General features: G+C 55.2%; 1 protein-coding gene across 1 annotated transcript in view; it reads right to left on the reverse strand.

Annotated features, from left to right (window-relative positions):
• Positions 1–530: 530 nt before the first annotated feature.
• Positions 531–13073, reverse strand: part of PLEKHG4 (pleckstrin homology and RhoGEF domain containing G4) — a 68610-nt gene continuing 56067 nt past the window's right edge. Inside the window, exons 14-22 of the mRNA XM_065733424.1 lie at positions 6172–7034; positions 4856–5105; positions 4404–4493; positions 3876–4100; positions 3086–3256; positions 2734–2911; positions 2002–2118; positions 1652–1915; positions 531–1335 (exon numbers count right to left, since the gene is read on the reverse strand). Coding sequence (XP_065589496.1) covers positions 1007–1335; positions 1652–1915; positions 2002–2118; positions 2734–2911; positions 3086–3256; positions 3876–4100; positions 4404–4493; positions 4856–5105; positions 6172–7034 — 2487 coding nt within the window. The 3' untranslated portion in view covers positions 531–1006. The remainder of the gene's footprint in view (positions 1336–1651; positions 1916–2001; positions 2119–2733; positions 2912–3085; positions 3257–3875; positions 4101–4403; positions 4494–4855; positions 5106–6171; positions 7035–13073) is intronic.

The raw sequence follows: 13073 nt of genomic DNA on the forward strand, positions 1-13073 counted from the left end.
CACTGGTTCTCTCAGGACTTTCTGCCCACGACCTAGCAGGCTCCTATGCTAGGTGCTGCCTACAGTTCAAAGGAATCTGGGATAAATCCAGCCTGGGAGAATGCCATGGATTCCACTCCCCCAAGGCAGCTCAGAGGGACTAAGGAATAGCAGGATTTTGGCAAACAGCCACAGAAACAGGTTAGTGGTTAGACAGCAGGGCAGCATCAGGAGCAGAGAAGCTCATCTGAGCACTGACGCACGAACGAGGTGGTGCTCAACCTCTGCTACCTGAACGTGGTTCTGCTGGTTTTGTTTCTGCTCCTCCAAACCAGAGAGGCATCAGACCTGCTATTTAAGGCGATGGTTCTGGCTGTGGGAGTTGGTCAGCTCTAACCAGATCAATGAGAGCCTCAGAGACTGGTCAGGAATGTGGGTGGAAAGCTTTTCAGGGGAAGCAGAGCGTGAAGCTCTCCTGGCTCAGAGCTCCAGACAATCCTGACCAGCACTCGGAGCAGCTCGAAAATCCCCTTTAGGGGTTACTTACAACAACTCCACTTCCTTAGGCCGTATACGTTTGCAGAGGGGATCACACTATTGTCGAGGGACTTAGGGTGGCCTGGCCTGCTTTCTGCAGAGGAGAGAAGCCAGCATTAGTATGGGGTTAGAGGACACCAGCATCAGGACACAAGCTAGTGGGAAGGGAGGTGACTGAGAACCTCAGGAACTAAGTAAAAGGAGAAGCAGCGATATTCACAGAGCAACAGGCTGCCGTTCTTCCCCACTGCTCCACCTCATCGCTCCCCACAGAAGGCCCACACCTCCCAGGGAAGGAGCTCAGCAGCATGCGTGGCACAGCTCCATCCGTCCAACCCCAGGACGTGCAGTGTCCCCTCCCGACGCAGCCTCCAGCACTGCAGGTCCTTTCCAGTGCATCTCCTCAGGGATCCCGGTCACCAAAGGTGAAGCTCTCACAACACGGGGGCTCTCGCCTGCCCCAGAAGAGGCAAGTCTGCAGGAGGAAGCATCACTTCCCCACAGCCACTCCCAGCCCAAAAGCAGCATCTTCAGTCCCCACGTGAGAGGCAGCGCCTTGAACCGGGGAGGCAGCGGTGGGAACAGGCAGAGTGAAGAGAGAGCTTTGGCTGCTTGCACTTACTGCAGAAATGTACTGGCTGTTCGTGAACCGGGGTTTGCCCTCCATCGCAGAGCTGTGCTGTGAGCCCAGGGGCACGTAGGGGGGTGAACCCATGTCTTCACAGAAGCTTTCTTGTGGGATGCTGGAGACACAGCCGCTGTCAGAGCCGCTGGAGCCGCTGCCTGACATGCAGTGTGAGGACTCGGAGCTCTCTGTGGCTGGGGAAAGAAGGGAAGCTGATTCTGAGCACTGTGAATTTAGCCTATGCCACCTGTACCGCGTGCGCTCAATAACAAGCCTGCCTGCAGAGGCATGGTCACGCAATACCCAACGTAAGCCTGCTATCTGGGCCACTTAAAAGCCACAGGGAACAAAACACTCCAACAAACTGTAACAAACCATGCTGGAGATTGTGCAAGGAGACAGCTGAGCTCAGGGCCAGGCTCTGCTGTGAGCCCAGTGTGACCACACAGCAGGGACAGGCACACAGCACAGGGACAACAAGGATATATCCCTGGTGTGCAGCATACGTACTCAGTGACGGCTGGCTGCTTGTCTCATGCTCCAACTCATCTTCCTCAATGCAGGGGCTGACATCAAAGGGGCGCCGGGGGGCCAGGACGCCGGGCAGCAGTGCCTGGTCCAGGTACATATGCAGGTTGAGGGGCCCCAGCAGCGAGGAGGAGGACGGGCCGTACGCAGCAGGGGTGCTGCCAGCAGAGAGCTGCGCCTGCGTCCTCTTGTAGGGGTTGGAATGGTCAAACAGAGACACTGCAATGGATGCTCTGGTCCTGGCAGCTGCCACAAAGCACAATGAAAAAGCCATGAGCATCATATCCTGCTGGGCTCACCTGGAGCAGGGGGCAGGCAAGGCTGGCACCTACCTCTGCCTTTCATGATGTAGTCAATAGCACGGTCATTGATAGCGGCCTCGCTGGGTTTGATATCTAGGAATGGCTTGTTGCCCACACCCATGGAGACCATCTCCTGCATGCGGATTTCTGCAGGGGAAAAGCAAGGTGTGTAACAGCAACCCACAGCCGCCTGCCAGGCTCCCCTCTGCCTCTCTGCAGGTACTCTGCTGCCCCAGGGCAGGCTGCTCCTGAGATACCCACATTCCATCTGTTCTCCCACCGCTCCCCAGTCTAAGGAATCTCCACAAACGAGCAGTCATGCTTTGATCTGGCTCCACGGTCTAGTGTCATGCCAGCTGTAAGTGTCCTGCCAAGCAGGAAGCTTGAGGTGAAGGGGAGGGACTCAGCCAGCATGAGCCAGACAGCTGCCACTTCGATAGCAAGGCTGTGGTGAGAACAGTGAGCTTTTCACAAGCAGTGCCACTCTCACAGGGCAGGAAACCCATACCAACATCTCCCATTTCTCTCGGGGCACACAGCCACACGGGGTGCAGACTGCCATCAGGGTCTATGGAGACAAGGGGCAGGAAAGGGACAGCACTCAGCCAACCCCAGCACATGCTCCTGAGGCTGCATGCAGGGACACAGCTGCTTGCTGCACAAAGCTGTCTGGTAATAGGCTCCAAACCTACTCAGAACAGCACGAGCTGAACGGGGCTCCCGCACCTTTTGCGGCACAGACGCCCTGGGAAGGAATCACACCTTTATTGCGGGCTGCCTGCTGCCACAGGATCTTGGCAATGTCACTGGTCCAGGCCTGCTTGGTCTCAGCTGAGCTGGCCTGGAGGATGTAAGTGTCACTAGACTTCCGCCTTCGGAACCAGATCTCAAAACGCAGACCACTGTCCCCAGAGTTCTCCGTCAGACCGATGTCTGCAGTCTGCCAGAAGAAAAGGAAGAGCAAAGCATCAGCTGGGGCTGCACTGGGAGCAGGAAAGGTGAACTCAGTGGCAGGCAGGGGAGAAAGATAATCTGATGAAAAGGGACACGAAAACTTCAGGGAGAAGTCCAGAGTCACCTCCTGCACAAGAGCAAGCAGCAAAGTTGCCCTTACCTTGAAGGAACGCTTGTAGATATACACATCAAAGCCACCCTCGATCCTCTTGGGCTTGCTGAACAGGATCAGGTCCTCGAAGAGGAAGACGTGGCGCTGGCACTTCCTGCGGCCCAGCCAGATGGCAAACTCATCCTGCCGCACCAGCTGCCCCTGCTCCTTCAGGTTCACCTGGCCACAAGGAACACCTTGGTAAGGCCCAGCAGCAGGGAGCCCAGGGCTGGGCAGGCCTAGTCACAGACAGCAGGTCCCACACGAGGGGGGGGTGGGGGGGTGGAAAGTAGCGTCCTCTTGCCCCTTCAAGGGGTCAAGCAGTGGCCTCTCTGTCCCTCCTTGGGCTGTATGGCATTGCCAGCAGCCACATCTGGTCAAAACAACTGGCTCAGAGCTAAGATGAGAGCTGCAGCTCTTCCCTGAGCACTACCTACGGACAACCTTCTCCAGTCTCCCTGTGCAGACCCATGACGAACCTCTGGGCTGGCAGCTGGAGGCACCAGCCTAGCCTTCTCTTGGAGAATGAAGTGAACTGACAAGGAAAGGACACCCACCCAGCTGCCACCCAGGCTAGAAAGGAAGCACCTCAGTTCTGCCTGCCCCAAACCCCATTTTCCTCCATTCTGAGCCTGCACCAGATCAGGAGACTGTCAAGCCCTGCCATGCCCTTGCCCCATATTTCAGGAGTCAACACCCTGACCACTACAGGGTTGCGCCACACAATCCAAAGACCCCAAGCCCGAAGAGGGGGAAAATATGTAGCTTGGCTCCCAGGCAGAGGAGGACACAAACATACGTCGCAGTCACGGATGGCATCCATGGCCAGCAGGTCATTCCCATGCCGGAGCTGGAACTTCACCATCTCCTCTGCTGCCCGGAGATAGCCCAGCTCCTGCTCCTGTGCCTCACTGCACTCCTTGATCAGGTCCTTCAGGAGCAGGGCATATTTGCTCATGCGCTGGATGGGTTTCAGCAGGTAGGAGGCCAGGTCCATCTTATCCCCCAGCTGCACCTGCTTGAACTGAGAACACAGCAGTGATGGCAGGAGCTCACCAAGGGCAGCCCCAGGGCCCCACACAGGCACCAACACACCCCCAACTGCCCAGGGCCTCGACTTCCCAACAGGGCTACTCTGCTCACGCTCTACAGGGTAACAGAATAGATGCTGCTTTGTGCTGGGCACCTTCCCAAAGCACTCACTGCACACCTCTGCCCCCACATACTCCTGTGCAGAGAGCTGTGCCAGAAGGCAGAGGGTGTTGAGCAAAACAGGGCAGCGACCCAAACATCATGAGAAACCGTGGACGTCAGCAGTAGCACTTACCTTGAAGAAAGTGTTCCCATGGCTGGCCAGCAGCGAGTCTGACTTTGGCTTGTTCTTGCTGTATAAGGCATACATCCCAAACTGGTCTTTCTGCATAAGAGATCTGTGTGTGAGGCCTGGGCAGGCCCAGGACCTGCAACAGCCGTGCCCTGGGTCGGTTACTGAAGCACTTCTGCCTCTCCCAGGCTGCACCACAGCCTCCTGTCCATCAGGACAGACTTTAAGTTCAGCAAGAGCTGGGGAACATTCTCATTTTCCTACCCCCACAGTAGCTAGGACTTTTTAATCCATTTTCCTGTTACCTCTTGCTCATTAGGTACCCCAAGAAACACGTGCATACCTTCCCATTAAGAGCCACAACCCACCAAGACACAGACGAACAGCTAGACTAATAGGTGCACAGAAACTAAATGTGGAGGAGCTCAACCCCGGGAGAAAGCACGACGCCTTACGTGCCGCAGGAAGCAGTGGCTGACGCGCAGTGGGTGGTTGCAGCAGCTCTCGAGCTCTCGCAGAAAGTACTGACTGTGGAAGTCATAGAGTTTCTCCAGGTTCCCAAAAATGACGCTGCGCTTCCCCCGCAGGTCCTGGGGCAGATCCGGGCGCTCCATCTCAGGGAAGTAGCTGTCGATGATGTAGCACAGTGACCTGACGTACTCCCGCTCCGTGGTCACCATCTCATCGATGATGTGCCGCAGCTTGCTGCAGGGGAGAACAGCTGGCCTGTTGTCTTGCCAGGACACAACATGGGGATGATCCCTTAGTACAACCTAAACCCCGATTCACGACCTTCTGTGAGAGCTGCCCCTCATCATAAAGCTGGCTCCAAGGCTTCTCCGATCAGGAAGGGAATCCCTGAGCTGGCTGGGGGCCCCTCAGCAGGGTCCAGCCCTGCTCCTAGACACAACAGGCTGCTCCCATAAATCAGTGTGCTTCCAAAAAAAAAAAAACAAAAAAGGGAGAGCAGAAATGCCAGTGACTTTTGTGGGGAAAAAAAGAAAAAAAAACAGCCAGGTGAAAGTGGGCTAAGGAATGGGATGCTCTGCATGCAGACATTGTTGAGCTGGAGGAAGAAGGGCTGCCCAAACAAGGAGGCTGCAACCTCGAGCAGTGGTACCAGAAGGAAGGGCCCAGCTGGAGGTGCCAAAAGTGCTCCACCTGGGAAACGGGGAGCTGCTATGACTCTCCTCCAAGCCAGGAGCTTGCTGGCTACTGCTGGAGCATGCGTGCACTCTGCTTAGCAAGAGGGAGAGAGCCTCAGCCCCTCCAGGGTGGGTGCCCCATTCCTGCATCACCCCACCAGTGGGAAACGACCTTCCTATCAGGGCAGGTTCCTAGTGCAGGTGGCTCTGTACTCCTCTGAAGGGACTGGACTGCTCCTCAGTACTTGAGATTTCCACTGCGAGGCAGCACAGCACCAGTCACAACCATTTACACCACGTGCCTGTCTTCCCCACTCTTCAGCTTTCCCTAGAGCTCCCTCAGCTGTTCAGAAGTCCCAATCTCCGCATGCTACCACATCACACCCTTGAGAAGTCAGCCTCCTGCCTCTGGGGCTTGTCCCCTGCTGTGAGCCTTACTGACATGTGCTGGGCACCATCCAGAGCCACCACGCTTCTGCGTACCCTCACCACCTGATGCCAGCTTCCCATCTGTGAACTGCTCTTCCCCTGCTTTCAGAGGAACAACACTTCAGAAGCCGCAGAGGGAGAACAACTGCCCGCCTTTCCCTTTCACCTTGCAGTTCCGAGCACTGTGCTTCACTCACCTGCCCCAGCTCCTGGCCTCAGCAGAGCCACAGCCCCGCTGCCCCTCCGGCTGCCGCAGTGCGAATGTCCTGTCCACCAGTTCTGTGCTGCTCACCTCCAGCCCCTTGATGAACACGCCAGTGTTGCCGTACCTGGCCGGCTCACTCAGTGTCCTCTGGCAGCCCGACCACAGGCTCTCGCCACAGGGCAGGTCGAAGCTTTGGGCCTTGCGGAGCATCCTCCTGGGAGGCAGCTTCCCAGAGGTGGGAGTGGAGGCAAAGGATGGCTTCATCTCCAGGGTTTCTAAGATGCTCTCCAGGTTTGACTTCTCCTCAGGCAATTTTGGTGACTTGCAAGCCCCATTTCCAAAAGAAACTCTGCCCAAGTGGGGCCCGGCCCCGAGAGCAGCTTGGCAGGTGAATTCTTCCCCAGCACCAAAATCACCAGGGCAGCTCAGAGAGGGCGAGGGAGCTTTCTCTTTGGTCCACCCCATGGAGCGATTGGGTCGGCCCTGGGATGGGCCAGGAGCAGCCCCTTCGGAGTGCCTGCGGTGGGACACGCTGCCGGCCTCGCTGCCCACCTGCGGCTGCTCCGACAGCAGCGACCTCCTGGTTCTCAAGGCCGCTTCCAGCTTCTTTTCAAACACCAGCTTGGTCTCCTGGCATTTGGACCACGCGAATTTCCACTGCTTGAGTCCCTTGTCGCTCTTCAGCTCGCAGGCCAGCTCCTTCATCTCCTGGAAGCGGGTGTTGCTGATGTCCGGGTGCTGCTCCTTGTAGCTCTCCAGGCACTTGATGACCCCAGCGCAGTGCTCGGCGGAGCTGCACTCCTCCATGCTGATGCAGGCGAGGTGTCGCATCCCTTCCAAGGCCCACTCATACGCCTGCAGAACAAAAGGCAGCAGCCAGTCAGAGGCACTCAGGGAAGAATGACCCCCAACTCGGTGCCCAAAGTGCTAGACAAGAGAAAGGATCAGTGTGTGGCCAACGCAGTTCCTTCAAGTGTGAGCAAAGGGGGGGGGCTGCTATTGTCAATGGGGCTTAACAATTCAGCAGAACAAACAGCTCCTTATGTGGAGGGCTTCAGCTGTGCAGCCTGCTCTGCTGCAGCCCCACCACCATGCCAGCTCCCACACTGCTGGGCATGTCTGCCTTGCTGGGGGGATCCCAGGAAAGCTGCTGGCAGGAATTTGCACATCTCAGTGTGGCCCTGCAGGTTATTTCTATCACTGCAGGAATGCTGGGAGCAGTTTTAAGAGGCTCAGCTTGAGTGTAGCAGACACAGGTACAGCTCTGCCCTGTAAGTCAAAGAGGAGGAGTGGGACAAAATGCCACCTACCCTAACACAAGTAAGGAAGAGCACCTGGCTGCCATAGCCCCACATACCCCATGCTCAGTCCCAGGAATGAAGATAGCAGCCTCAGACTCCCCAGGAGAGCTGAACACCAGCACGCAGGGACTTGCCTCACTTCAGGGACAGGCACTGCTCTCCGAAGCTGCAGCTGCCTGTTGTGCACGCAGCCAGCCCCATTACTCATACACAGCAAGGAGTTGCTTCAGAAGCCAGCAGCTGCACAGGGAAAATGCCTCTCAAGCAGCTCCACACAGCAGCGGCCACACTTTCTCCAACACCAGCACATGCCCGGGACGTGCCTCTCACTCATTCCAGGCACTGTGCTGCTGGGGTCAAACGGCCCTGCAGTGTGCAAAGCCCAGTGGCTCTGATTTACCCAAGATCTGTAGGCTTTTGTATTCCCTGGAGGCAAGCCTGGCTTTTACAACTGCCACCAGGAGGGCAGATGTCCCAGGCAGGACTTCCCCAACACTGGGGACCTCACTTTCATTCTCAAATGTGAGAGAGGAGCAGTTAGAAGCTGCTTTTATTTCTCATCTATAGATCTGCCTGCAGCCTCTGCAAGGAGGAATAAGGACTGCAATCCACACAGAAAGGCAGCCCCACCAGCCCTCATCATCATATGCTATCTGTCTGCTCCTGGCAAGGACTGTAAGGCAGCACAGAACTCAATCTCCCATTTCTTCCCTCCCCAGTGCCTGTCACAGGCTAGTGAATAGTTCAGCTTTGTTCCCTGCACAATGGCAGCGGCCCTCCACACCCCACAGCTTGCCTGCTAACATGCTAAGTGGCCACCAAGGCTTTTTCCAGCCACGTCATCTGCTCCAGCTGTCCCATTCAGCACACGAAACAGCAGCCCCGTCCACAGGCAGAGTGTGTCCCAGCACGCGGGGGAAGCATCACCACGCAGGTAAGAGCATTGCTGACATCTCTGTCCCAGGATGTTACAAGCCACACAGCTGACCCAGCCACACGATGGGCCCTGAAAACACGGAGCACTGGGGGAGAAGGCAGGACCAAGGCTTCTCTGAACAGCTCTACGTGCAGCAGGGCTGAATCCTCCCACTGAGGTGTGGAGCCAGGCAGGAAGGAGCCTGTACTTTCATTTTCGAAGGGAGGCTGGGCTCCTGGGGGACCTGCTGTGCCACAGAAGAGCCAAAGGCACTGCTGACCGTGCTTGTCCCTGCTTGGCTCACCACGGCGAGGCGGCTGTCAGCTCATCGAGGGTGGAAGCTCCCCACGACTGTCACTGCTGGCACTGCACAAGTGCCATCTGCACACAGAGGCCAAGAGAAGGTGCTTAGCCCTGATGCCAGCACTACATGGGAAACCTCCCTTGTTTCTCCCTGTGCTCTCAGATCTCACCCGAGCCAATGTTTGCTATCACTGGTTCCAAACTGAACCCAGCACAAAGCCACTAGTCTCACAGCCCCAGACACCAATGTGTCCCCTGTCACAGGTTGCTGTATCCACAATGTAAGCAGGGACTTCTGGCTGCAGACCACCCTGCAGGCTGGCAGTTCAGGCCAACCCCAGTTAAAAAGCTACTTCACACTGCAATATATTCAAAACAACATTATCTTTAGACTGAAACCTTCCTAAAAGAGCTGTCAGTCAACAGATGGCAACAAACCTGCTGCTCTTGCTAAGCCAGGGACAAGCAGAGCACGAGAAGGTCCTCAGCTCCACTCACACTTTGCTCAGCCTCCCCCTCCTCAATCCCAACAGCGACAGAGCAGGGCTGCAGGACCTGCAGATGGCAGGGTGGTTAATTCGGTAAATACTACCTCCTACCTGCCCAGTGGGGTGCAGCAGGTCCATGTCCCACCGGGCATCACCATCTCCTGTTGCTGGGCTCGGGGCTATTCACAAGCAAATGCTGCTAGCCTAAATACCAGATCGAGGAGCCCTGGAAACCAGACAGCAGGAGGGGGGAAGGGCCTGTGCTTCACACGAGAACTACTGAAGTGTGTGGAGAACAGCCTGCACGGGCGTGGGTCAGGTTCCCCTTCTTTCACAGTGCAAAAGGGGAGAGAAAACAGCCCACCAACTCCAAATGCAAGCGAGATGCAAAGCAAGTTGCCACCCAACAAATGAGAGCTGCGGAGCAAACAGGGTTCTCTCTTCTGGGTGTTGCAGTGCTCTTCTGTACCTCAATGCTGAGATCTCCCCTCACTTCTAGCAGGATTTGGGGCTCTGCAAGCAAGCAGCTGCCTTTAGAGATATATGAGAAAACTTTGAGATCACAGCTTTTCAGCAAAGCCATCAGTTACAAGCACTCCCTCTGTACGTAGGTTTGCTGTTACCCTGCCCCTTACCCTGCTGCATTTGTCTATTCCGCACCGCATGCAAAATCCTGTCTGGGATTCATTAGCAGCAGAAAGCAAACTAACCAAAACCATGTCCTGTGGGGCTGGAGCTCAGCTTTCAGCACTGAAGAAAGAACTTGCTTTCCTAAAATACTAAGCTAAATGATTCCTGAGTTGCTGTGTAGCTCCCACTGCCTCTCCTCCTCTCCCCACAGGAAGAGAGGCCACTAGCATCTCTAGTTTGGCTACGCTAGCAAAAGAACACTTTCAGTCCAGAATTTGCACTGCTGCCTGTTACCAAGTGCTCAGTGCTGTACAAACACCACAAGGACACAAAGGGTGACAAACAGGCACAGACTAGATCCTCTGGGTGTAAAAACAGGAGAATGGACAGATGCCCACAGCTGGGCAGGGAAGAACAAGGCACTGGGAAGTGGCAGCAGTCAGCAGGAAAGACAACAGAGCTGCACAGACCAGGTGGGCATCAGAAAGGGATGGAGCCCCAGACAGCCCCAACTGGGGAACAAGGACAGGGGAAACTCGTTAGAGCAACACACTCAAAAACAGCGCAGCAGTGCTCTGGGTGAATGCAGAGCTCAAAGCTCCCTTCCTTTGCCCCTGGGCAGCTTGACAAGACCAGGAGAGGTGAAATTACAGGAGAAGATAATTGGATGAAATGGGATTGTGCACCATTTCTTCTCTCGTGATGGCAACACGACGACCCCAAGGGCAGCCGTGGCTGGCTGCTCTGCAGCTGGCGTGCAGGACGCGTGCTTGCTCTTCTTTTACTGCTGCAACTGCCAAGCAACACCTAGCGTGGCTCCATTAGGAGCAGGCTGACTCAACTAATGAATCACAACAAGCCACAACAACCCTCACTTTGCTGTGATTCACAGCTTCCACAGAGCAACCTGTGTTAGACGCACACGGATGAGTGTATTTATATATTTAATGCACAAAATGACTCCCTGGGAAGCTGGGCAGTCAATCTCTGAGGTCTGTCCTCCCTGCAGCTGCAGAGAACCTCCCAGTAGCACACAAGGTGCAGTTTCCCCCACTCTTCCCTTTCTGCCCCCTGCCTCTGAAGCCTCGAGTAGATTCTGCACTGCTTATTTTTTTCTGCCTCATCGAGGGGGCTGTCTCAACATTTAAAAACCTCCTGAGCTCAGAGGACTGCGAATTGAGATTGCTCCCAGTAGAACTGGAAGCATTAATGTTTGTGTTTGCTACAAACCAGCCTCTGTGTTTGAAGCACTGCCCATCTACTCATGAGCTCTCGCCACAAAACTTTTCTGTTGGTAAAACTCTGCTTACCATTCCTTCTTTACTAGAGTAAGAACAGATGCTGCTTCCCTGCCTTCCTATCCTCCTCCCTCCTTCCTGATGCCTCACCAGTTACTCAGTATGTGCCAGCCCAGCCTCACCCTCGGGTGCTGCCAACAGCACAGCTGCAGTTAGGGTCAACAAAGTACTCAGCAGCTCTGTGCTAAAGGAGCAAAGAGAGCTTGTGAAGCACAACTGCATGCTGAGAGCTGCCACCAACAGCTAGGATCCAGTGACAGGTCCTCCAGCTGGCCGCACCGGTCACTGCAGCCAGGGAAACACCTCCAGGTTGACTTGAAACAAGTCACACCTGTTGAATTTTTACTGATGGCTGAAAAACCACAGGTGTGAAGGTGTGTTTGTGCATGTGCAACCACTGCCTAGAGGAGGAAAAGGGCTGAGTTTTCACGCCTTTTTTTTTTTTTTTAGCAAAGGGTAGAACTCTTTTTAGTGAGAGCTGCAGGCCTCACATTGCTGTCAACTCAAGAGCAAACCACTGCACAACTGGAGACTCATTGAAGCTGGTGCCTTGCATAGCAGCAGCATATCACTCTCCACTCTGAGACTGATGTCACCTCATGAGGTTTTTGCATGTGTCACCCCTCCACTTCTCCAGACACTGTGCAAATGCCCCCTGTAATAGCCCCTCACTGGCTCCTGGTTAATGATATCCTCCACGTTCAGATGGGGACTGTAGAACCTCCAGCACGCCCTCAGGCCTGGACAGGGCGCATCAGCGCTTTCACCTGTACTCTTCAATTCCCATCCTTTCCCCTGTCATGCTGAGTCAAGCTGCTTCATTCTTCAGTAATGTGCTGCAATCTGGGTGGCTGAAAGGAAGGGCAGCCTGGCTGAGCTGCTTTTTCCAGCCCTAAAAGCAGTCTATAGGGACCAGGGGAGAGAGCACACCAACCCACGCATCGCTGTTTCACAGCACAGCTCCTTCCACTGCAGCTGAACTAGGAGGAAGGCTCTGCCTCGGGACACGTGGGGCTGAAACCAAACCCAGCACGAGCACATCTGTCAGGCCCTGCTTTAAGGGACACACTGAGATGCACTGAAAGGATCTGAGCCCCCCTGGAGAAGCCAAAGGAGCCTGGGCAGAGCCAGTGGCTCCTGGGAGAGTCCAGTCCATATGGCAAGGCTTTGATATGCAGATTGGAGCCATTGTGAGCCACAGCTCCATCTGTAAGCCGAGGGCAGCTCCATGTCCAGATTGCCCAAACAGATCTATTTAACTCCGTGACTAAAGGGAATTCCGGACTCCAGGAGGATCCAAGTATCCAGATGGATGCCAGCACACGGGCAGTCACAGCATTCAGGAAGCCTGTTGTCCCGCACAGATCCTGTCCAACGTCCAAGCAAAAAAAAAAAAAAATGCATCTAATCCCAACATCTCGCTCACAAGCTCAAGGCTGGGGGCCAGCTGAGGAAAGACCTCTTCTAGCATCACATCTTGCACCTCAAGCACAATGCATTCCTCTCACAGTTCAGCTGCAACCCAAGCTAGGAAATCCCTACACCTGCTGGCAGCAAACACTGCTTCCCTGCCGCTAGGGACTGCCTCTACCAGCGTCCTGATCCTGGAAGAGATTTGCTTTCACTGCTGCACCAAAGGGGAGCAAGCCCCAGAATTGGATAACCATCAGATTACGCTCACAGACAGCCATGGCCACCAATAAATAGTTACAGAGCACTGTGATCAAAGATGCTGCAGCACATCGAGTGTTGTCCCCTGAGTGCGCATCAGGGTCCAAACATGTTGGCATTCCTGGGATCAGAGAGGCAGCTGAGGGGCAGGCAGCCAACATCCCAAAAGATGCTACGTGCTGGGGCCCTTCAGCCCCCTTGCCAGCACAGTATGAGGGAGAAGGAACAAGGACCCCAACAGCCAGGTCACACTGCGCTCAAGCAGACTGAGGCACTGCAGCAGGTAA

The sequence above is a fragment of the Cyrtonyx montezumae genome, unplaced genomic scaffold (assembly GCF_038088225.1).
Source record: "Cyrtonyx montezumae isolate F1298 unplaced genomic scaffold, pur_monq_1.0 scaffold_17, whole genome shotgun sequence".
NCBI classification, from domain to species: domain Eukaryota; kingdom Metazoa; phylum Chordata; class Aves; order Galliformes; family Odontophoridae; genus Cyrtonyx; species Cyrtonyx montezumae.